The sequence below is a fragment of the Botryllus schlosseri genome, chromosome 8, assembly GCF_051294905.1.
Source record: "Botryllus schlosseri isolate E-star chromosome 8, Bs_hap1, whole genome shotgun sequence".
NCBI classification, from domain to species: Eukaryota; Metazoa; Chordata; class Ascidiacea; order Stolidobranchia; family Styelidae; genus Botryllus; species Botryllus schlosseri.
The window spans coordinates 6,507-31,215 of record NC_137243.1 but is presented as its reverse complement, the minus strand read 5'-3'; the positions used below and the strand labels follow the sequence as shown (position 1 = coordinate 31,215).

General features: G+C 42.0%; 1 protein-coding gene across 1 annotated transcript in view; it reads left to right on the top strand.

Annotated features, from left to right (window-relative positions):
* LOC145445500 (uncharacterized) overlaps positions 1 to 20,988 on the top strand; it is a 32,775-nt gene extending 11,787 nt beyond the window's left edge. Inside the window, exons 9-22 of the mRNA XM_080323689.1 lie at positions 1,553 to 1,721; positions 2,601 to 2,739; positions 2,798 to 2,862; positions 3,334 to 3,452; positions 7,294 to 7,513; positions 7,574 to 7,681; positions 8,623 to 9,201; positions 10,964 to 11,391; positions 13,275 to 13,447; positions 14,590 to 15,167; positions 18,292 to 18,423; positions 19,095 to 19,356; positions 20,162 to 20,301; positions 20,648 to 20,988. Of these exons, the coding sequence (XP_080179815.1) occupies positions 1,553 to 1,721; positions 2,601 to 2,739; positions 2,798 to 2,862; positions 3,334 to 3,452; positions 7,294 to 7,513; positions 7,574 to 7,681; positions 8,623 to 9,201; positions 10,964 to 11,391; positions 13,275 to 13,447; positions 14,590 to 15,167; positions 18,292 to 18,423; positions 19,095 to 19,356; positions 20,162 to 20,301; positions 20,648 to 20,808 (3,273 nt within the window). The 3' untranslated portion in view covers positions 20,809 to 20,988. The remainder of the gene's footprint in view (positions 1 to 1,552; positions 1,722 to 2,600; positions 2,740 to 2,797; positions 2,863 to 3,333; positions 3,453 to 7,293; positions 7,514 to 7,573; positions 7,682 to 8,622; positions 9,202 to 10,963; positions 11,392 to 13,274; positions 13,448 to 14,589; positions 15,168 to 18,291; positions 18,424 to 19,094; positions 19,357 to 20,161; positions 20,302 to 20,647) is intronic.
* Positions 20,989 to 24,709: the final 3,721 nt, after the last annotated feature.

The window sequence follows — 24,709 nt, the reverse complement described above, 5'->3', positions numbered from 1 at the left end:
GACCGAAGCATCTGCCCAAGCCCATGTGTCGGGATTTAAACACAGTTATGGTCTCCTCAGACAAAAACTGAAGTCTCGAAGGCAGGTGAAATATTTCAATACGAAACAAGATTTTTTAAGTTTGTGTAGACCAGGGGTGGGCAAACTTTTAAGCTCGCGGGCCGCATTCAACATATGAATCCATTCGCGGGCCGCACTATATAAAATTGCGATTATATACCGAAACGCAAAATTGGTATTTGATTATATAGTGAGGACATGGAGATAATATATATATGCTTATTTAAAATGAACCAATCATTGCTTTGATGATATCATACACGCGTCAGAAACAGTGGCGAGATTTCATAGGCTGGTCGTCCCTCAATAACCAATTTGTCAAAAATATATAGAGCTTAGAGTCGGTCGTCCCGATTTTTAGAACAGAATTTAAATTGAAATCTGTGAGCAGCTATCTGTTCATAGATTTACTAATTCCACTTTTGGTTCAGTTTCAGGACACACAATGCTGACAGCATCGTAGCCATGTTAGCTTCAAACACGATTCTACTGTTATGTGTAGATAAAATATAAATACCCTAATTATATGCATACAGAGAACGAATCTACTTAAGACACGCGCGAATCGCTTTTATATGCACATCACTGAAATATTTGAAACTGGAGTGGCCAATCTGAAATCACACGCGTGATCCGAATTATGTCAATCACGTTTAGTATTTTTGTGATATTTATAGCTGTTGAACCCTACCAAACTGCGCGGGCCTTGATATTGGGCTGTCGCGCCAGAAATAAAAAATAAAAATAAATAGGAAGTATCTACCTTGGAACAGTGCTTCTCAAACTTTTCAAGTCACGCCCCCCTTATGATGGCGAAAGTGTTCGCCTCCCCCCTCATCGTCATATCACAAAACCCACCCAGGATGCTCGCAAAACTAACGGGTGTTTGATGGCATTGAAGGGTACGAGTGTGGATGAAAATTGTTTTTAAATATGAAATTCTGACTAAATACAGAGCAATAATTCCTAATTGAACGTAAATCGCGCGGAGCGCTAAAAAAATTCTCAGTTGAGCTCCGCTTTGCACCGAACGGTTTGAGAACCACTGCCTTAGAATTGTCATGGTGAAATATACCAAGAAAATGTTTTATCAAGTCCCTGCATTAATTCGATTTTTAGTACGCATTTTATCGATATTTTAAATAATTTCCTTTAGACTCTCGCGGGCCGTAGTTTGCCCACCCCTGGTGTAGACTAATACTTGAACTTGTTGCTTCTGCAGCTTGCTAGTGTAAGTGGTTATCAATATAGGTCTATAGTGAAATTAGGTATTTTTGGCTCGTACGGTGAAATTGCACGACCACTAGAGGGTGTATGAGCCCAAAATTACTATAGCAATTTTTTTTTTGATATTTGACACCACATCAATGTCTTGAAATTCAAAATTTTCCATTTTTCACTCCACCCTACTGCATCGCGCAAAATGTTGTCACCAAATTTAGTAGACCTGAAGCTTTTTTAGTTTTATTGTCCATTTTTGATTTATGTTTAGGAGAAAAAATGCGCGCTGGAACGAGCGGAAAAAGTGCGCAAGGAACGAGAAGAAAGAGAGAAAAATCGGTGTGACGTGACGACGGTACGAATGAAACGAGACTTTGAAAAAATGTTGAGGCTGGAAATGGAACGAAAATGGAAAGATGTCGCCTCGCGTTTGCAAACCGGTATGTTTGACCTCTGTTGGACAACTTGGATCACCAGATAAATCTATTCCAGTGGTTCTTAACCCTCACTAACCCGTGGAACACGTACGCTAATCTACAAGCCTTTGCGGAACCCCACATTTTCCCTGAGCCATAAAAACAAAAATGTACCACAATACACATCTAACACATTGCTATAGATTACTAGTGCACAAATGAGCTGTTTATCAACGGAGTGTTGAAAGAACGTAACACAAAACTAAAACTTTATGATTATATTGAGAATCAGTGTGGCTTATGCTGTTTCCTTTCTGATCCCAGTTAAGAAATGCGAGGCTTCCCATTGGAAAGTGTCGTCGTGTTGTTCGGTTGAAATGCGACAACGTAACACCAATTGCATAGTTACAAATGAGCTTCTAAATATTGGAGATAGAATGGGCATTTTAGAAGGTCGGGGTTTAGATTTTGAACCGCAACCTCTATCGCACACGCCTCTTCGCACGACATAGGTCTGCTACCTCAACAGTCACAATACGTCTACTGATGGGGTATAATTACCTGCAACTGTTTCATGCTCTCATAATTTTAGTCTAATGTTTGGTTGACCTGAAAACTCTACAGGAAAACTGTATTGTGCGAAACGAGCCAACTCTGTGCACAGTCATTTGCCATGCTCGTGCTTACAATGAACTCTGATTTGATACAAACTGAGGTTGCATTTCTTTCAAATTCGGGGTTGAATTCCCTTTCCGAGTTTTTGAGAATTCAGCCGTTCTAATTCTAGTCTAATTTGGGGAAAAAGCGGTAGCTATTGTTCTAGTTTGGAGAAGCTGAAATATTCTCGCTGTCCAACTCCCTCTATTGCAATTTGTACATGCAACTGAACTTTGTGTGTTCAAGGAGTCGTAAAAGATTACGAGTTAAGTAGCGGCGATGAGAGGGTGACGCTCGAGGGTGATTTGGACCCAGTCACCCCAAACAAGGCCGGGAAGCGCAAAGTCCATGACAATGACAAGAACTTGAAACGTCAGAAAATCACGTTGGTTACATCAGCGTTTGTAACTGAAATGTTTGGTTGTGAAGCTCTTTTTATGCAGGAAAGCAACTGACAAAAAATGGCCGAGGAAGTCGAAAAGAAATTCCGAGGCTTCTCAGAATGGAGGTCAGTCCGGAAATCGATCGGTGCTTTACAAATAACCAGGGCTGGGTGCTCTAATCTTAATCGAGTACTAATTCTAATGATTCGAGTAGAGCTATGGGAGATGATATTTTGTAATTTAGTAACGAGAATGATGGTTACGATACTATGTTCCTCATCATAGTGAAAAATGTTGATGATATTTTCGTGAAGTCACGATCAACCCACAGCATCGCGACAAAGTGCTATGAAATAGGTTCGTTTGAGAAGATATAAAATCGCTTTTAATGTGATGTAGCACTGGTGTTAGTGATGTAGCACTGGCGTTATATTATCAGTGGTGGCATGGAAGCTACATGTTGATGTTTCCATGTCATCCATATTGTCGTGGTGTCGATTCTCCAAGTCTAATGCTCGACTCGGAATGGAATTGCTCTAGTGCTTAATTTTGTCCGGTCATACAAATAACCAGATCTGACTGGTATCTCTTTTTAGTTTGGCTGAAAAAGACTGGGATTTGGGGGAAAGCAAAGAAAAATATACCTACAGATTCCGATGAGGACGCAGATTTATCGAGTGAAGACAACCAAGTCGACGAAGCGGCGATGCGCAAAGTAAGCTTTTCTTTTGCCTTGATCAGACAGGTTAATTCGACTGAGCAATCTCATCAAGTTTGTAATGACTCGAGTCGCAATTTTTGTTGACTAGGCTTGTGTCTACTGTCTAGTCATTATGTTACATTGGAAAATGACTGACTCGAGTCGAAAGGAGAAAGTAAAATTGACTTGTGATTAGGTTACAACGCTGCATCTCACTATTTCCTTTGATTTTTTAACAAAAGAAAGTCCATTATTGCTGATTTGCAAACACAAAGTGATTTTATTCGATCTGTTAAGCTCCAAAACTAACAATTCGTAGCCACCTTAGTTAGAACGTACCGTCTCCTAAATATCTGCTTGTCAAGATCTGTCATGCCCAGGGGCGTATCTAGCCGGAAAAAACGGGGTGGGGGGGGTACCTTTAGAAAAGGGGGGTGTTTTTAAAAGGATAGGGTGTACCTAGTTCTAACCGATTGATCAGGATAAATGCATGCACAAATGCAGATATTTCATTCGCATATATTAAACTAAGTACAACTAAACATATCATTATGACCCGTAACGCCGCAAGTGATGATAACAGCGGAAAAAGAGACAGCCAGGTATCTTGACCTTAATTACCAAAGCGAGGATGTTATCAAGACAGTGCGCGCAGATCATATTACAGCACAGCGGGAGATCTCTCCATTCGCGCTCAAATACGAACACTCGACTGTAAAGACACGCTAATGAATTATAGCCTGTTTTCGTTTGTGTCAACTGTTCAGCCTGCTCTTACACATGATCTGGATTAATTTTGGTCTAAATCAATATGATATCTACTGTCTGTCAAGATAGTGTAGTATTTTTGGTGTGTGGAGATGGTAAACGACACGTGAATAACAGCGGCCCGGCGAAGGCTTAGGCTCGCGATCAAAATGCATTCCTAAATGCGTCTGCGGTGCAAAAGTGACAATTGCGAATTGTCAAGGCAAAGACTATAACTTCTCGTTATTACAGCATTACATTGAACATTGCCTGCGCTCGGGACGCTTGCCTGATTTATCGCGTCTCCAACAAGCCTAGTTTCACTCGCTTGAACAATCACATCAGCAGTAGGCCCGGTGCGTACTGTACCATCGGTGCCTGCACTATCGCATCTGCATTGGCGCAGACGATATTATCGCTTGCCCACACAATCGCATCTGCAACAAGCCTGGTACGAAAGATATCATCGCTGGCCATGTGGCCAACAATCGCGTCTCGAGCCTAGCATGCGCTGGCTCCGATCTCTCGAGCCTAGCTGGCGTTGGCTCCAATCTCTCGATGACTTGGTGACAATGCCGTTAGGTGTTCGCTGATTAGCGATTGTAATTAGAGTGACATCGAATGTCCGCAGACATGTGCGATTGTGCGTGCACCGTGCATGCGTAAGTGAATTCCGCTAATATCTAAACATAACCATCAGAAGATGTGTGTCAACGGTCAAGGCTTGAGTTGTAAAAGACGAGAAAGGTTTGAACAACCTGGAACCTGTGCCATTATAGAACAGATTCCAACTCGGACATTTTGCCTTGCGCAAATCGTCGCCGAGGTTACGTAATACGCCTTGATAAGCGGCGTATTTAATTGTTCGCTAGCGATCAGTGACTCGCTAATTTACAGCACTTCCGTTCTAAACATTTGTTGATAGTAAACTGTTAAACACGAAAACCAACTCACGCGGCATCGAAATTTCAGGGCATCTAATGCAAGTGTTATTGTAATAATAGCGTTCAGATGAGGCGAGAGAGCCATGTGACGATGCGCTTTTCGGGCTTCCGTAGACGAGAGAACAATACGAGAAAAACGCATCAGCGCACTGCGTTGTTTGCTCGATCGCTGGCGTGATGACTAGGGCTGGGCACAATGATTCGAGTACTCGAATCTGAATCGAGTAAATATTTTAATGATTCGAGTCGAGTAGTAAAATACGACTTTTTGCGAGTACTGAAATTATAAGCTTCTCACTACTTAAAAGTTAATTTATCAACGAGAATTATAGTTTTGATACTAATTTTCACCGTTGAAACCGTGATTGGTGGTATCGTAGCATACGAAACATATAGTACAAAGGTTACCGGACGTAGCACATTTCCGAAGTCATGATTATCCCACAACATTGTCACCAAGTGGAATGAAATCTGTATGGTTGGAAAAATACCAAATTATCGTTTATGAGATGGATAACAGCCATCATATCCTTTTTGGTGGCATAAACGGTACATATTTGAACTTTGACGTATTACATTGTGTTATGACGTCATAATGAGTGATACTCGATTACTCGACTCGACTCGAAGCATATTGCGTGATTCAGAATCGAATCACTCCAGTACTCGATTTTGCCCAGCCCTAGTGATGACGCTTCGCGGCAATACGGGGATTATCGATTTAGTATAGAATAAGAAATATTGGATCAATGGAAATAGATTTAGGAAGGGGGATAATCGAGCTTGGAAACGGGGGGGTACCGGACACCGATTACCCCCCCCTGAATACGCCCCTGGTCATGCCTACAGTGCAGTCCGCAACTGTGCATTTAGAGGAAGAGTGACTATTCTTCCGGTTTACTTATACCACTTGCCAATTAGCAGTGCAAATTGTCGCTTGTGCTAGTACAAACTACTGGTTTTAGAACTAGAACTACTATTTCCTAAAATGCCAACTAGAATTAGAACTAAACTACAGACATACTTACAGAACTACACTTCCAAATGCCATTTCTCCCATCAGCTATGATGACTAACAGAACAATAAAAAGATTTTGTTTATTGCTTTTGTTAATGTCGCTTTATTGGATTTTTTATACAGTTTTACTGAACTACATTTGTTTGACTGTCAATCAGCGACGTATAATAGGAGAACTCTCTTCCCCCTAACCCTCTTTCCAAGCTTGACCCTACCCCCTTGAAAATCCCTTAGTATTCTTTAGGAGTAATTTGCTTATCCATGTTCTGGATACATTCACATATTTTTCTTATTATATCTTCAGTTGTTCACTATATCTGAGACATAAACCTTCATAACGAATCATTCGTCATACTAGATCAGTGGTTCCCAACTGGTGGAGAATTTCTCACTGGTAAGGAATTCAATGATTTCTGGTGGGGAATAGACACATTTGTTGAACATTATATACAGGATAGTCCACATATTTACGGAAATTATATTCCGTTTGGTTCACACAAACTCATTTTTAGCTCTGGACAACCAATGATGGCGTAACAAATGCATCCAGCACGACCAGTATGACATGAAATAACGCTTCTGCTAAATGTTGAATGTCACCAGTATCGGTTCTAACGTTCTATGTTGCAGTTATAGGCGATTGTCTTGCGTACTGTTGTGGCTGTGTGGCTTGTCTAAACAAATAGGTGCTCCGTAATGACGAAAGTTTAAACGAAATACGACAATAGTTATCTTGAATTAGGATACACGTTTGCGGAGAAAAATCGTGGGCAATTGCCACAATTTGTTGTTTGCTTCAAGACCAAATGTTTTAGAGGGGCTTTTTACAAGGGTAGGTAGAAGTTTCGGGTATAGTGAGGAATGAAAACTTGGTAAAAATCTGAAGTGGGGAATGAAGACAAAAAGGTTGGGAGGGAACCACTATACTAAATGATACCCCCACATTTAGTCAATCCTAGCACACCGAAATATGTTGCAAGTCATTGTTCATATAGCGATTCTGAATTGACCGAAATTTATATTTTAATATTCGTAACTGGCATGTGTTTATGAGCATAGAGACGTTGACACAAATAAGATGATCCTTGTTGCATTGGCATTTGTACCAAGATTTGACCTGATGAGACTTTTTGTCCCGCTGCGCCAGGTTTTTCTGGACGTACAAGCCCACCCCGAGGCGTGGCAATTCGAGGCGCCGGTGGACGAGGCAATTGCTCCCGGGTATCACTCGATCATCAAACGTCCCATGGATCTGTCCGAGGTGGACCGGAAACTGGGCTGTGACGAATACGAGTCGCCGCAAGACTTTGTCTTGGATATGACTCTCATGTTTAACAACTGCCGGCTTTACAACGGACCAGAAAGCGGTTTGTGCAGCCATCGTTAGCTCCGTTCTGTACGTCTTGATGTGTGTCATGTATTTCCAGAATACACTCAAGTTGCGGATGAAATCGACGAACTGTTCCGTGGCCTCGTTAAGAGGTATCTGCCACACGTGCCAATCGACGATGTCATATACAAGCCTGTCTATGCCGGTAATTGATTCGATATTGTGCCTTGGAACGATGCTTCCCATCATTGTTTGACTCATCGCCCCTTATTGAGCTCGACATATTTTTATCGCCACCAAAAGCTCATCAGTCATCAGTAGGGCGATTTTTTTGACCTAAAACTGGAAAGTTTTGACCTGAAAAATCAAAATTTACAATTTTTGACCTAGAAAAAAATGAATTTTGACCTCGCGTCTGCAAATTAGGTGTTTCGCCACATAATGTTAAAATTGTACTACTTATCTTCATTTATGGTTGGAACTGTTTGTCCTTACGAAGTAGTTTGTCCTGAAAAATCGTTTTTGGCTTGACAACTGACAAATTTTAAGATTAAAAAAACAAGTATTTCCACGAAATCTGGCCCTATGAAGAATTCCAGTAGTGACACCACATATTATGGTAGAAATAATTAAAATATGTTGCAGTACAACGAAAGATACTTGCCTACATTCTCGGGTAAAACAAGTCTGTCCTTACTAAGTAGCTTGCCAAGAATGGAGAAAGAACGTTCAACAGCAGCAGTTGTTGCCTGACAACATTGAAGTTTTACATGTCAAAAAAAATCGCCCTAGTCATCAGTAACAAAGTACTAACGATTTGCTGTAGTAAACTAGTAGCTTTTATTTGTTGATTTGATAATATTCGAAGAGCTTAGAAGTACAGAACTTCAATATACAACTTAATGATATATTCACATTGAAATGAACTCGAACTCGTTAGGGGCAATCGTCAGCAGCTAGCGGAGAATTGAGTCTTTTGAGTCGAAATCCCTCCCCTCTTCAAAATCGACGTCCCATCCTTTTGTATCTAGTTGGTTGTGCCCTAGTTAGTTGGTTGGTTGGGGATCTTTCAAGGTCGTTAGTTGCTTCAAATCCGGTACCTTGTACAAGTCTGCTGGTATAAAATGTAGCCATTTTGTATTTCAGACGTAACGCAGTCCGCCAATGAGCTGAAAAAGAGCTCCGACGAATTGTCAACGTCCAGCATAGACTCGTTCTCCTTTGGTACGACCACCAGAGCCGCATGGCGGAGCAACATTTCAACGTCGCAAGCCCAGATCCGCAGACCGCGGGGCCGCGGAAGGGGCAAGGCCAGAGGTCGTGGTAGAGGCCTGTCTAACCGCGGTCGTGCCAGAGGCCGCGTCAGGAGGGGTCAAAGACTGAGCAAGCGCATCAGTTCGCAGCAGAGCGCTTGCGATAAATCGGAGGCTTCGGAAGAGGTCGAGCAGAAAGACCATGCTCAAAACATCAACGAAAAGTCTGAATGCGAAAAGAGGTCGTCGAGCTCGAGTTCTAGGAATTCCTCCCCGGAACGTGGAGCCAAAGTGATAGCGGCGGAAGCGAAACCGCAAAACGTCTGGTCCCTGGACTTCCTCGCATCCCAGGCCAGGGTGCTCGAAGAACAGCAGCAGCAGCAAAAACCGCAGCGCGACGAGATCGAGGCGAAAAGCCGAAATTCCGACGGGGAAAGTAAATCTTTGGAGACGCCCCCAAAGCCGAAATCCGGTAAAGTTATGAATTTCTTTAAAATTCTGGTGAAAATCGAATGCATGAAATTTTCATTTCAATAATATATACTAATCATAAATATATTGAAACCCGAAGCTTTTCGAGCTGACACTCTTCAGGGGCAATCGTCAGCATATAGAGAATTTCAAAAACTTGCATATAACTACGTTGCATACCTCCAATTGTGATGTCATAAAAACAAAAACAACATTGAATACAGACTGGAGCAATCGCTCCTTCTGCTGGCGGAAGCGCGGTTGATGAATCTTGATGAATTTTATGTTGCAATTTTCACCTTTTCCGAATTGAATCGGAATTAGAATGATAGCTACTAGGGGTGGTGTGATCTGCGTATGAACCTCAGAAATTTAGAGGTTCACGTTCACAAACGAACCTCGGTAGGCTCTGCACTGTGAACCGTTTTCATATATTACAATTTCACAAACCCATTCGAAATTTATAAAGATAAAGTTTCGCAACAGGCCACAATAACGCAAGTGCAGGCCTTTAAGAACAAAAGAATGCGTCGATATCGTGTAAATAAATTGAAAATTGACATTTCTTCAGGATTTCTTTCCAATCATAGCTCGTCCATCACTCAGGTCCTCTACCATTCAACTGTGCCATATCCACCCTACATTTTATCCCTGATATATTCAGCATTTCTTGTTTTCAAAAGCTGGTCTGTTGACGGGGAGTCTCGTAAAGTGCCGGCAGCGTTAAATTCAATTGCTAGCAGCAGCCCAAAACTTGTCGGTTTTGCTTTACAATCATCCTTTGTCGCCATTTCTGTATCTATAAATTTTAAATGTCAGTTGACATGACTTGTGGTATGTATAATAAAATTTTATGAAACAAAGTCCACCCAAGCACAAGCTCACTCGTTCACTCAACGGAACTTGACGCTAACGCATACAGCAGAAGTTACCATTCCAGTAAATCGAGATATCGTACAAGAAGCCGAAATGGTACAGCAGGCGCCACCGATTTCATCCGTTCAGCAGAAAGCAATAGAGTATTTCATTATCGAATACTATACCGTACCGGTGTCCGGTACTGCGGTATTTGGCGAACCCCGCAGCGACTGTTGCCTAACATGCCTACAGTTGGCTGCTCGATCGCAAAAATTGGCGCTTACGTCTGCTGGTCTGCTGACTTAGATTTGAGTGCCGATTCGAACGCATTTGAGTGTGAGTATACTTTTTGGCGTGAGCTCAGTAACAAATTCGCTGCTGAGTAGAGAATCGCTTCTCAGCAGAGAAATTGGTCTCAGTCCGTGGGTTGGATTTAGCAATATGACGTTACGTGACGTCATGAGGTTCACGTTCGCGTTCACACGAACCTGAACGTTTCAGAGGTTCACACCATCCCTAATAACTACACAGTTTTTATCCAAATTAGATGAGGATTAGAATGAGTGAATTCACAAAAACTTGGACATGGAATAATCCCTGTTCATATCAAATCTACGGTTCACTCTTACGAGCTTGAGAAAAGCAAATGTCTGCACATCAAGCTTGGCTCGTTTTGCACATCACCGTTCTGTGGCATTTACAAGACAACCAGAAATTCGATGGGAATTAGATTGAGAGCATTTCACAAATTTCACAAATTAGAACAAAATTATAATTAGAGCCAAGAAAGATTTTACAAATTGGATTGGATTAGAATTAGATTATCGGCATTTCACTCTATTTAGGACAATTAAAAAACTATGATGATCTAGTTATCTGCCCTAGTGACAACTGGCATTTTTCAGAAACGAATCCCACGAGCCGCACGTGCGCCCAAAACAACAGCCCCAAAGTCACGGCCCGAAGCCCGGCCCAGCCCTCGCCAAGTAACGCGATAGACGCCAGTCCTACCGGAGTCAAAAGTCCACCGATGGACAATGCGCAAAGTCCGGTCTCACCAAACGGAGGTGACACAACCACAGAAGATATTTACGATTTTAAAGAGGACGACCAACACCCGCCCAATCGACACCGGGGCGGCAGGAACAGCGTGATAGCCGGTCTGGCCTCTCCCAAGCACCCTTTTCCGATGACCCCGGCCCCCGTGTACCCCATGACCCCCGGGTACCCGGCCGATCACAGTTTCCAGTCCCCGACGCTACCGAGCAAGCGCCACTCGCTCGAGTCCGAGTCGCCGTCAACCCCCTCTTCTGGCTACGGGAGTTACAATCAGGTACAGTGTGATACGCAACAGTACTTTTCTTTTACTCTGCAGACACATGTTTGGAATGTACAAGTGAACAACATATTTCTATGGAAATATTAGGATTGTAGCCAAGTGGCAAGTTTCCGAGTCACAAGTCACACTTGCTTTTCTAGTTTTGATTCGAGTCATGGCAAGTCATTTTCAATTCACCACCGTGTCAAGTCCGAGTCTCCTCCGTTTCGAGATAAAGTCTTGTTAAAACACTTTTTATAACTCTGTTCGGTGATATCGACTGGCTCGCAGTTAAAATATACAATTTTTCCTCACTTTCAACATGTTCTGGTTGATTTTCAAGTACCAGTATACAATACATAGCCGGAAATCCCAACAGTGTGGTTACTTTAGTATTCTTAGAAATTACAATGAAATGTCGGTCTTGGCAGTCTTCGTATAGTAAGAAAATGACTCGAGTCAAGTCGAGTCATCAGAAAATCGCTCGAGTCACAACAACCCTGTGAAATACACTCGAATATTCTCCGATATAGGCGAAATTGATTACTTTTTACACTGTGGATTTTGTAAAGTAGACACATTTTTTGAATTTACAATCGAATAATATATTGATATTTCAATAAAGCCGAAGTCCAAGTAGTGTGGCAAATTTTTACTCAAATGCCGAGTTGCACGACAGGTCAAAACTAGTTCGATTGAAAGTAGAATATGAAAGATTTGACATAAGTACTCCAGTAGATTTATTTCAGGGCCACGCACTTTTTCCAGTTGATCTCGGACGATTTCATTCTCAATTGCAAGATGGATCTTTGCGCCTGACCCAAAATCACTAATGTTGCGAAAAATGTGGGCAGTCTCGAAGCATGTCGGCATTGTGGAATGAGAGACCTTGTGTCCATTTCTGCCATCTTGGGAAAATGAAAATCGTGAAAAAACTTGATTATCCGAGATATTGTCATTCGTGTTAACATGTTCATTATTTGTTAAAAAATAACTTTTTCAAACTTTGCTAGCTATTCAATCAAATAATTAGGTTGTGTGAAAAAAAACAACAACGTAGTGACGATTTGAAACAACGACCTATAGCAAATTTGGCTCAATTCATAGTATTCACTGTGGGCAGTTCTATAGTTATTAATTAAAGAATGTGCCACTGTAAGCAAGGGTGTAAACAGGGCGTGGTAATCGATGCCCCATATAATTTATAATATATAATTTATTTGCGCTTGTTATTTAAACGCAAAATGGAGAGATGACTGTGCCGTAATATGATTGCTAGTTATCTTAAGCTTGTGGTTGTGGTGTGTTTTGTATTTGAATTGCACAATGGGTTTTATAGATGTGAATGAGGAAGTCACCAAAACAAGAGAATATCTGACCTTTGTCATAGAATATCAGTATTCAAGCATACCTTTAAATCTGATAAATTGGTTAGAATTTATAACAACATTTTGAAGCATTCTCCTTATGAAACCCCCCTTTTTTAAATATCCCCGCTATTTTTTTTTCGTACGGCCTGCTACGCCCCTAACTGTAAGGACTATTTACTTCAAATCCAAAATTTTGTACTCCGATAAATATGACTAGGCTTCTACTGGTCGGAATTCGGCCAAATTTGATATTGTCGGAATTGAAATATGAAAAGAAAAGTTGTATGTTTTTATCAATTTTTAAATTTTCTAAATGTAGCTTGGCTTCCACAGATTGGAATTGAGCCAATCTTGGCGTGCAGCGTTGTTTTCAGCCAATCTAACAAATTTATCGAATAGGCAGTAAAATTTGTACTGAACATGTTAACCAATGTTGATGTAACATTGAATTACCGCGATATTCCTGCTGTTCTTATGACAAATTGCAATCAGAACAGTGCCACAAACTAACCCCAAGCTATGTTTCAGACCGGTCGTTCTTCGACCCCGAGCGAGGGGGCCGTCATCATCAACCCCCCAACGCCAAAGCTCGATTCCAGCCCCGAAAAATCAGTCTGGGCAAACCCGAAACTGGCCGCGGATTCGGAGCCCCAGCCCAGAAGTGTGTCGGATAATGGGACGGAGCAGACTTCATCATTAAAGTACGTCAAGATTGGTTGGTTTCTTTCAGACGATGCGAGAATTTTCAACCTTTTACGAATTAAATTAGAGTTGGAATGGTAACTACAGTTTTTTGCAAATTAGATGAAATTAGAATGACTTGTCTGGCAAAAGCTTTAAAATTGAATTGAATGCCGAATTGGAATGAAATGAAACAAATTTCAAGCTCGATTCAATCAAAGCAGAATTTATTCTCATAAGCACGAGAATGGCCATTGACCAAAGGCCTGTACTCCGAGCTATACAGTGAAAAAGTCGATATTCTAACCCTAGTTTGCCTAAAAAACTACCTAGAATTCCGTTTGGCATGTAAAGGCATAAACGTCAATTGCACTATTTAGAACAAATTGTATTGTATTTTCGTTTACGACAATACCTGCTGTCGCTTATGTGAGCGAGGTAACCCGTTTTGCGCGAGAACCATCTCGAGAGCCGTCTCTGCACAATGTAACGCGACGCGAGAGATGAGATGATTACAAAATCAGGTCGTTAATTGCCGCGCGCTCGGCAATGTCTCTGTTTTGCCTGAATTATCGCGTCTCCAACAAGCTTTGCTCCGCTGGATTAAAGAATCACATTTGCAATAGGCCGGCGGCACATGATAGCATCGCTGGTCTGCACAATCGCATCTGTATTGGCTTGGTACGCACGAGTTCATCTCTGGCCTACACAATCGCATCTGCCTGTAGTGCTATCAGCACACCTGTTGCTTCATACCAACAATGCTGTCTACATAGCACTTTTATTCCGTAACCCATACGTTGAGAACCACTGTGCTATAACAACTAATGTCTACCACGTGGTCAAGTTTCAGGTTCAGATTTATGAGACTAGAAAATTCACTCTTTTTAGGTATGTTTGTCATCATGTTATGTCAAATTTTGTTTCATTCGATGGCTTATGATTCGCATTGAGTGGACAATGTGCCATCTGTAACGATTGCCCCATGAAGCAGGCTACATGGTCTATAATGTCAAACGATGCGTTTGCTGACAGTGCAACCTATACGACACCAATGAAATGTAGCGTGCAACAAAATTTCAACTTTGCAAATGATTTTGACAATTGGACAAAATTTTGTCTTTTTTTGACAAGTCAAAAATCACCGTCCTACTCATCACAGAGCAACATCGCCGGATGGAAACGTGCTGACGCCTACAACAGTTCGAGTCAGCGAGTCTACGACGGAAGCCACGAACCGCCCACAGGAAATACATCACGAGCCTGAAGCCAGTCCCGCCGACGAGACTCGTATTGGAGAGCAGGAAATTCGATCCAGCAACGACGCGACTCGCTACTCTCCTGTCGTTCCGCACCATGACTTGAATTCTCGAGCGGCTTTCAAAGCAGCCGTCGCCCATCCCGCGGTGCCATCTTGTTCTCCTAGTATGGCTCATCGCCAATCTGTGCCTACCACATCACGAGCGCACCGTTCTCAAAGCAATCCGCAGCACCAGACCTATTCTGTCTCCGGTCCCGGTCTGCCCTCTCACACCGCGCCTCAACGATCGTTAGTCGCCCATCAAAACCAGAGGTCCGCTCGAACTCAAGCCCCAAGACCTCAGCACGTACCTTCGTCCCGCATCGCCAATGTCCCTGACTCTGCAAAAACGGCAGCCCGGGAAGCGAACCGCGCTTCCTGTCCAGATTATGGAAGCATCGGCACGGCCGACCGCTATTCGCAATCAACTGCGGAACGGGGTAAGTCGCTCATTTTTTTCCAGCATTCATTGCACACTTGGAAAATTAAGCAATTTCACCTCTTCCAAATTAGAGCATAATGAGAATGAGAACGACACACTTTTTCCAAATTAGATTGGAATTAGAATGGTATGAGACACACTTTTTTCCAAAACACCATTACAATTAGAATGATGGTTACAGATTTTCAGAGTTAATATTACTGAATTCGCGACAACTTCGACTTGGAATGAAACTCCATAAGGTGGAATCATTCTTTTAAGCATGGAATTGCAAATCTGTTTCGCACAGTACAGTACCCAGTAGCTTTTTCAGGAAAACCAGAAATGAGATCAGAATTACGCATGGAAGCATTTCACAAATTCGATCAAAATTCAAATTCCAGTATTTTGCTCTGCTCAATACAATGATACAACTCTGATTGTCTGGTTGTCCAACGCTGGTGGGAAGTTCCAGGTAATTAGTGTAGCGCTGAAGATCTCGCCATTGCGTGTTCAAATAAGCATGCGACCTAGGCTGCTATCAATAGAGATTCCTATAGTAGCAAAAGAGATTGTAGGCTACTAATCAAATGTCCGAAGTGGAGTCTATCATGTATTCATACAATTTGCGATGATTTAATTCGGTTGTTGTGTAGATTTCCAGTCTTTGCGTGTCTCGGGCCTCTGGCGCATCTGCTATTTGTCCTGTTTTAACGCGCTGCCCCACATGGCCATTAGTAAAAACATCGGGGGCTAGGAAAATTAGGCCGCTCCGTGACTCGAGGTGCGTGATAGTGCTATCAATGTTCGATGTAATATTGTAATGACGAGAAGTTATGGTCTTGGCCGGGACATTTCGCAATTGTCACTTTTACACCGCCAACACATTATGAATGCTTTTTGATTGCAGCCTGAGTCTGCGCCAGGCCACTGTTATTCACGAGATACAATCGCACAAGCTCGGGGGTTTAATTAGGTCTTTCCCCTCTCCACACACCAAAATACGACACCATCTTGGCAGACAGTAGGCATAGATATCATATTGATTTAGAAGAAATTTAATCCAGATCATGTGCCAAAACAGGCTGAACAATTGATACAAATGACAACAAGCTAATTCAGTTGCGCATCTTAGCTGTCCAAGTGTTCATATTTTAGCGTAAAATTGAGAGAACTGTCGCTCTGCTGTAATATGATCTGCACGCGCTTCATGCTAATGAAGGCCGAGCTGCGTCTCTGTGTCTCTTTGTGCTGTTATCTTAGCTTACGGTTGTAGTGTTGTATTTAAATTGTACAACTGGGTTTTTCATAATTATAGAATGTAAACATGGAATGGCAACGACAGATTTTGCAGCTTCGTTCCGCTTCGCTGAGGCTGTATTCGGAATCGTTTTGCGTCAGCGACTGTAGGATTTCTAACAATCCGAAAGTTATCTTCCAGAGCGCACAAACTACTGAATCTGGTCTTTATCGAAAGCTACTGTCGCTCCGATTTCGAAAATATAATTTTAAATATGATGAGGCACTGATCCGCCTAGAATCCGCCCTCCAAGTCTGAAATGTCGGCATTGTCCGAATAATCGGTGAGCCGCAGCGGGTCATTGTTTTGCGATTATCCGATTGTTCTGAACAATGCACATTTCAGATGTCCAGGGCGATTTTTCTTCAAAGTCAGGAGCCTGACAATATTTTAATGTATATTTTTTGAATCAGTGCAGCAGTAGCTTTTGATCAAGACCAGATTCAGTAAATTCTGCGTTTTGGAAGATAGCTTTTGAATTTCCAGAAAGACTACAGTCGCTTGCGGAAAACAATTCTGTATTACAGCCTCAGCGAAGCGGACTGAAGCTGCAAAATCGGTCGTTGCCATTCAATGTTTACATTCTATAGTATAAGCAAATGATGAAGTCACACAAGGACGCGAGGAAGATTACACTGGTCGCCACACATTCTGGTGCCAAGATAGTTTAAACGGTTTCAGGGTATTTTTAGGTCGATGAATCCAAAAATGACATCGGTTTTTCTGAATTGGCTCGGTTTTTTAAAATGTTCCATATTTTTGGTTCGAAAAGTGCTTAAAATATGCAAATTGTGACATAGGTAAAATGCTCTTTGTATCCTACGGATCTTTGTATGCTACGGTTTTAGGGCATTCTTATATCGCTGAATCCGAAAATGAAATTCGTTTTTCAGAATAGACCCTATTCTTTGAAATATTCCTCATTTTTGTCTGGAAAAGTGCTCAAAATACGCAAATTTAGGCATAGTTAGATTTCACTTTATATACAACAACTTCGATGAGTTCACATCTGTCTCTTCAAGTGTTTGCATACAGTATTGCTCTATTTCTGAAGCGATATCGTTGAAGACGTTAACGCAGAGAGCCTTCTATACGCGAGTCCTGTTTCATGCGAAAATCAAGCTAAAACTATAAAAATTAGGCGATATTATCAGTGAACAACATATTTTCGTAAATCAAAAACAGGTGCCGTCAAAACCCAAACAGTACGTTCAGTAACGCTCAAAGTTCAGTTAGTAAGCTGTCAAAGCACACTAATCAATCATATACCTCCATTTTTAATAAAAGCCCTTCGATGTCTTTGCAGTAAAAAAGTTCATCTTGTTGGCTAAAATACGGAATTATTTCTTTCTCTCTTGTACGGTCAAATGTTATTCAAGCTACAGTTCGAGGGCAGTTTTTGTCTATGAGTTGGGCACTTCCTCAGAGTGAGGAACGGATCCCCGATATGATTCTAAATCTGTGTGATTCCAAGTACGAAGATTAAATAAAATAAATAATAAATTAATAAATAAAAAATATCGATATCTCAAAAAGTAGTGCAAATGCAGAGATAAGTATGTCATTTTCAGACTCAGCAGCCCAAACATACTTAGAAACCATCAAAATATCTTAAGGCACTCAAAAATAAAGACGTTTTTTTTTGTTGGCCAGTGATATCTGACCGTTTTAGTATCTGCATTTGTGCATACATTTAACCTGATGAATCGGTTAGAACTTGAAACATTATTTTTTGAAGCATTGTCCTTTTTTAAAAAATACCCCCCCTTTCTTCAAATATCCCCCGTTTGTTTCTCGGCTGGCTACGCCGCTGGCAAGTTCCTCATCCTCATTCATCTTGCAGGTTATGAGCGGTATGGTTCGAGTCACCTCACGCCAAAGTCTGCGACTCCAATGGCAAGTCCCACAATGGCCAGTCTCGGTCTGAACTGGAGTGTTGGAAATTCGTCGGATCAACGCAAAAATTCCTCGCAAGGTCGGTTTTCATTTTTCCTGCCGATTCCTTCATCTCAAAACTATGTTTTCACGAGACTCGGACTAGATCGTCCTGGTTGTCCAAGACTCTGTCTGATTCCATCAAGTAGAACTAAATGGCGATAATTTGATTTTTTCAATGTTGCAATGCTATTATTTCTTACCTAATTTCTGATCCTCCTGAAAATACTACATGAGAACTGTAGAGTAGGAAACGTGCCAAGCTTGGTGTACAGATATCTGGCAAATCTCGTGCTTATTTGGTATAAACTAAACTGGATTTTTGTTGTTTCTTTCTGATTCGGGATTGAATTCGATATCCGAGTTTTTGCGTGCTCAACCTTCCTGATTCTAATTCTGAGATAACTAGGTACAGTACATATAAGTATAATTCTAATATCATTTGGAAACAAAAAAGCTGTCGATATGATTCTAATCTAATTTGGAAAAAACTAGGTACGATACATATAAGACTGATTCTTCATCTTATTCGGAAATGAAACAGTTGCTATCATTCTAATTCTAATCTGATTTAGAAAAAACTGTACGGAACATATAAGTCTACTTTGTAATTTGTAAATGAAACAGTTGCTATTATACTATCGCTACTCCAATTTAGAAAAAAATGTCACTATCATTGTAATCTAATTTGGGAAAAAATCTGTTTGGCAGGAAGAAGCTCGCTAGCGGTGTCGGGTGCCGCCACACAGGAATCCAGATCGAAAGCGCGATTAAAACAGACGCCGTCTAGTGTGCCACGCGCCACACCACGCAATAACATGCCGCAATATCCTGCCGATTACATGGGCTACCCTTTTTCTGCTCATCACTCCTCGTCAGCCCACGATTTTCCAGCGCAGCAGAACGGCCTGCTTTCTGCCGCCACCAATTCTCCGCTCCTTCATTCTGATCTGACGGCATCTGCCACGCTGAGGTACGATCTTGTAGCCATACGGGTCCGTAATAGGTCAGGGAAAAATCGAGCTCCAAGTGATTCCATTCTTAATCGAGTATTATTATTCGACTGTCACTCGTTCTGATTACGACAGTATGAAAGATGCGGAAAGTTGGAATATGTACTTGTTATGCAATTGCAACCGGAAAGAACACAGTGTCTGCTCTACATCACACTAAAGATGCTGCCATATTTTGTCTGCCATGACTATTTCATTGCACTTTACGGCAATGCTGTTAGCCGATCGCGACTTCCCACTCCCCAGATATGCCATTTCCAGCTGTGTGCGCAACTTTGCATCGCATTTTTGGTGTGCTGCAATACGATCGATCCAGCATCCAAGACTTCCCACCGTGTGAAATAGCAAAGAAATGAATAGGTTTTGCTTAGCACTACTTGCTTACTCCATTGGTTATGTTTTCGATGGCTTCCCGGTCTAGTAGTTGCAGATTGTAGTTCTGCTCATGCCTACTTTGGTTCAGTTCGCTTTATTGGCAATTTTATCAGTTCAATACACCACAAAAAATTGCAATACAATGAAAAGATAGCAAGGTGTCGAAACGATTTGGAATCTTTGGAATCAGACACCCACCTGGGCCGAGGCGATGTAGATGGGAGGTACTTGGTACAAGGGCCAACCACTGTGCTGTGGCGTCAAAATATTTCCAATATCTTTCACCTCTCACGGTCGATACCCATATTTCTGTGAAAGCGGGACATTGCCTCGATGGGCGAATTGATATCATGTTCGTGGCTCCACTAACACATCCCTAATGCATTCCAGGGTACTGCAACAGCAGCAGCAGCAGCACAAGCCGACCGACATAGCGGGTCACACGGGGGGCATGTTTCTCCCGACAGGGCATTACCCGAGTGCAGCCGCTCAGTCACAGGCCGATCAATACAACAGGCTTGCGGCAACAGGTCAGGCTTGGAGCTTTTCATTGATTTGTCGCATCACATCATCGCTTGTACGAAGTACTGGAGTTTCGAAACGTGGAACTCCAACTACTCGCTTTTCTAAATTCGCAGCTACAGTTAGAACTACTTACTTTTCGAAACTCAACAAAGACTAGATCTACTGACTTTATGAAATCCACAACTAGAATTAGAAGTTGTTACTTTTCAAAATGTGCCAGAACTCGAAATAGTCACTTGACAAAATGCGCAACTAGAACTACAAGCACTCAAAAAGCGGCAGGTGATTGATGGCAACTAGATTGACGATTTGCCCGGGTAGGATCGAATCCAATTGTTACTTGCTTTTCAGCCGCCGCCCAACAGCATCAACTGAACATGTACCATCAGACGTCAAATGCTCAGAACCCGTGGCTGCAACTCCATCCCTCTCAAATGGATCCCGTTTATCAATTGATGCAACAGCACGGACAGTATCCGATGTATCCCAACCTTCTTCACAAATATCAATGATTTCGATGAGCGCGAGTGAAATATTCGTGCCGCTTTTCAGTATTTTATTTCAATCAGTACTTGCACTAAACTGAACTTCATTTTTTGATTCATTTCTCTCTGGTGCTTACTTTTTGACTACTTGCTGGTAGCGAGTAATATCTGTAATACCATTCGTTTTCTACCTATTGTGTACAGAAAGTTTGTTGTGGACTCGTCGTATCATGTTTTATTAAGCACAATGAAGAAACAGAATCGTCACTCGTCAGTACCAGTTTATTAATAATTTAATCATTTCATTACACCGCATAACTGCGATACAATGAAAAAAATATGAAATGTGGAGAAACGATTTGGAGTAGTTTTCGAAATCAGATACCCTCCTGGCCTAGCCGATGTAAAGAGGTGGCAGGCACATTAGGGAGGAGTGAAAATAACTTTGAAAAAAAATCGAAATAGGGGGTTCTTGACCGACAAATGACCTAAAACTTCAATAAAATTTGGCTTCAGGGGATTGTCCCCATTTACCAGCCGATTTCTTCTGTATCCCTATGCCTCTCGAGAAATCTCGGACCCAGAACCATCACGACATTAGGCTCACGAGACTGATTATGTATCCAGGCCGTGTTTTTTTGACATATGCCAAAATTATCTTATTTTTGGCATTTTTATTTTTGGCAGTTTTGACATCGCTCTTTAAAAAGATAGTTTCAGCCTCGAAATAGTCACAAAAACGCTGTATTTGGGCTATTTGTCCAAAGACACCACAAAATGTGCAGCATCCACGTATTATCAGTGCCAACAAACAATAAGAAGAGGTTAATAATATCAAACGAAACCACAAAATGTGCAGTATCCACCGGAATCGGTGCCAATAAGCAAAAAAAGAAAGAAAAGCCTAACAAACACGCTCAACAGCTGATTGTTACAGCTGTTGAATAGACTTGAATCGTTTCATTCGTTTGCACTGTAACGGTGCTTACAAACTCAGGTCACCTAAGAGTGAGAGAAAGAGAGTCTTTATTTTCATCAAACCAAAATACATAACACACGGCAGTGATGGTGGTACAGATAATATGCTTGCACAGTATTCGGTATTAGATAGGAATGATCGATAAGACTGTGAAGGTCATCTAGTCTGATCACACCAGCATCAAACAGGTACACTTGACTCTAAACAGTCTGGCTGTAAAAAATGTTACAGTAGTTGAAAAAAAATAGAAGAAAAATTAAACGATGGTAGCAAATGATCATTGATCAATGAAGCAATGTCTGGGCGAGGTAGGGCAACAGTGTTAGTGTTACGATAAGAGGTGATCAAGTAGGGATTTTTTGAATCTATTATAGGGCAATTCACGGATATGTGGTGGTAATGCATTCCAGATGATAGGTATTTTTTTCTTCATTTTTCATTGGTTTATTAGCAATTTTATCAGTTCAATACACCACAAAAATGCGATACAATGAAAAGACAGGAAGATGTCGAAGCGACAAGGAGTAGTCTATGGAATCTGACACCCACCTTGGCCTAGGCGATGTAAAGAGGAGGCATGCACACTGAATGAAAGTAAAGAAGATAGTATAGAAAAGGAATGCGACAAGAAATAGGGCGGCATGTCATGGGAAGCGAGATCGATAGGTCAGTCGTGGTCCGGTAATCTTGAGGATGGACTGTATTTATTTAGTAGTAATTGCTTGTATTTCGACTTTAATGCGGACATGCTCGTCGACTGTCGGATGGCCGGCGGGATACTGTTCCACACATCAGGTCCGGCATATTTGATGGAGCGATGATCTTTTCGATCGATCATATGATATTTGAACGACGTGGACGCGCGTGTGTTGTACTTGTGCGCTTTTGATTCAGAGGTAAAGAAGTCATTGAAATATTCGGGGCAACAACCGCAGTGAAACTGATACATAAACTTGGCGATTTCTAGTTTCCGCATATCTTCTATGATTAGGACGCCGAATCTCTTCAGCAGCGACTTATTGGATGGGCAGCCAGGCCCCTTTGGGGCCCTAGCTATGATTCGGAGTACTTTATGCTGTAGTTTCTGCAGTGGCTTGAGTGCAGTTTTACTGGCAGCCCCCCAACAGAGGATGCCATAATGTAACTTCGATTGGATTAAGGATTTAAAGAGTATCAGAAGAACCCATGCTGGCATGAAGCGCCCAAGGCTGTAGAACAGGCCGCACTTCGGTGATAATTTAGTTTCTAGGGACTGAATATGACTCTTCCAGGACATGTTCGAGTCCAGTAAAACTCCGAGATATTTGGCATTATCTGTGTTGGAAACGGGCTGACCAGCGATATTAACGGTTAGGTTATTTTTTGAATTTACTGTCAGCAATTGCGATTTCGAGGCGTTTATGCAAAGGTTGTTCTGGGCCGTCCACTCATGGACTTTGGGCATTTGGTCACCAGTCAGGGCATCCAGCTCTGCCGTCGAAGATGCGGAAGAGAAGAGGTGAGTATCATCAGCGAACAGTGTGGTGTTCAATGAGGAGGTTTCAAAAATGTCGTTGACATACACGGTGAAAAGGACCGGTCCAAGTACTTAGCCCTGGGGCACACCACAGGTCACCGGGTGAGGAGAGGACAAGGTGTCTGAGATCGCAACCATTTGTTGGCGTCCAGTGAGGTAACTTTTCATGAGCTCAAGTTGTGGGTAAGGGTTAGGGTTAGGGTTAGGGTTAGGGGTAGGGTTAGGGTTAGGGTTAGGGTCGTATTCGGTACACTAGGGGTCGTTGAAAGGCTCATGCAGTGTCTCACAACCAAGTCGGTGGCTTCGTGAGTTCGTGGAGCCGTTCATTAGCACTTTTGCGACTTGATAGCATTTCATATGGAGAAATTGTGATTTGTTGTGTAGACAGTATCACGTTGGGCACCTAGATTGATGACGCGTGTTGGATAACTGTGATTCTATGGTTAAACAGCGGGAGCAGACCATCTAACACAGTTCATGCATTCCTTACGGGACTTTGGACTTGGAGAAATCGCGCCAGGTTAGAGTATAGGCATTTTTTTCGGTACGTTTGGTCGAATATCTCGGCTCGTGAATGAGGCAGACAAATAAACGACCCCTCGCTGGAATCAGCGCAAAGAGAAGAACGCTCGAAAAAAAGAATTTTCTGAATCGGATTTACCAGAGCTGAGATATATCCGGTTAAAATAGAATTTCTTACGGGGGCTCTGGCGACCCCAAACGAGGTCCCAAGAGGTCGATTTTGGTGTTCGAGTGATCGTCTTGAGTAGAAGAACGCAACGATGGGTCGTTCGTCTCGATCGGACAAGGGAAAGGCGTGTTATGGCCCGAAAACCAACGATTTTTGACACGGTATAAATTGAAAAATAATTAAATTAATATTTTTTTCGGTACGTTTGGTCAAATATCTCGGCTCGTGAATGAGGCAGACAATTAAACGACCCCTCGGTGGAATCAGCGCAAAGAGAAGAACGCTCGAAAAAAGGAATTTCCTGAATCGGAGTTACCAGAGCTGAGATATATCCGGTTCAAGTAGAATTTCTTGCGGGGGCTCTGGCGACCCCTTACGGGACTCTGGACTTGGAGAAATCGCGCCAGGTTAAAGCATAGGCATTTTTTTCGGTACGTTTGGTCAAATATCTCGGCTCGTGAATGTGGCAGACAATTAAACGACCCCTCGCTGGAATCAGCGCAAAGAGAAGAACGCTCGAAAAAAAGAATTATCCGAATCGGAGTTACTAGAGCTAAGATATGTCCGGTTGAAGGAAAATATTATATTTAAATTTTAAATTTTTTTTTTCGATTTCGATTTCCCGCACACCGACGGACTCGGGGGAGCCCGTAGAACACGAAAACACCGTTTTCGGGGTGCTACAAACCCGTGAGAAAAAGTGAAAATTTCACCCTTGCTTTGGCATCACGAGTCGATTGCG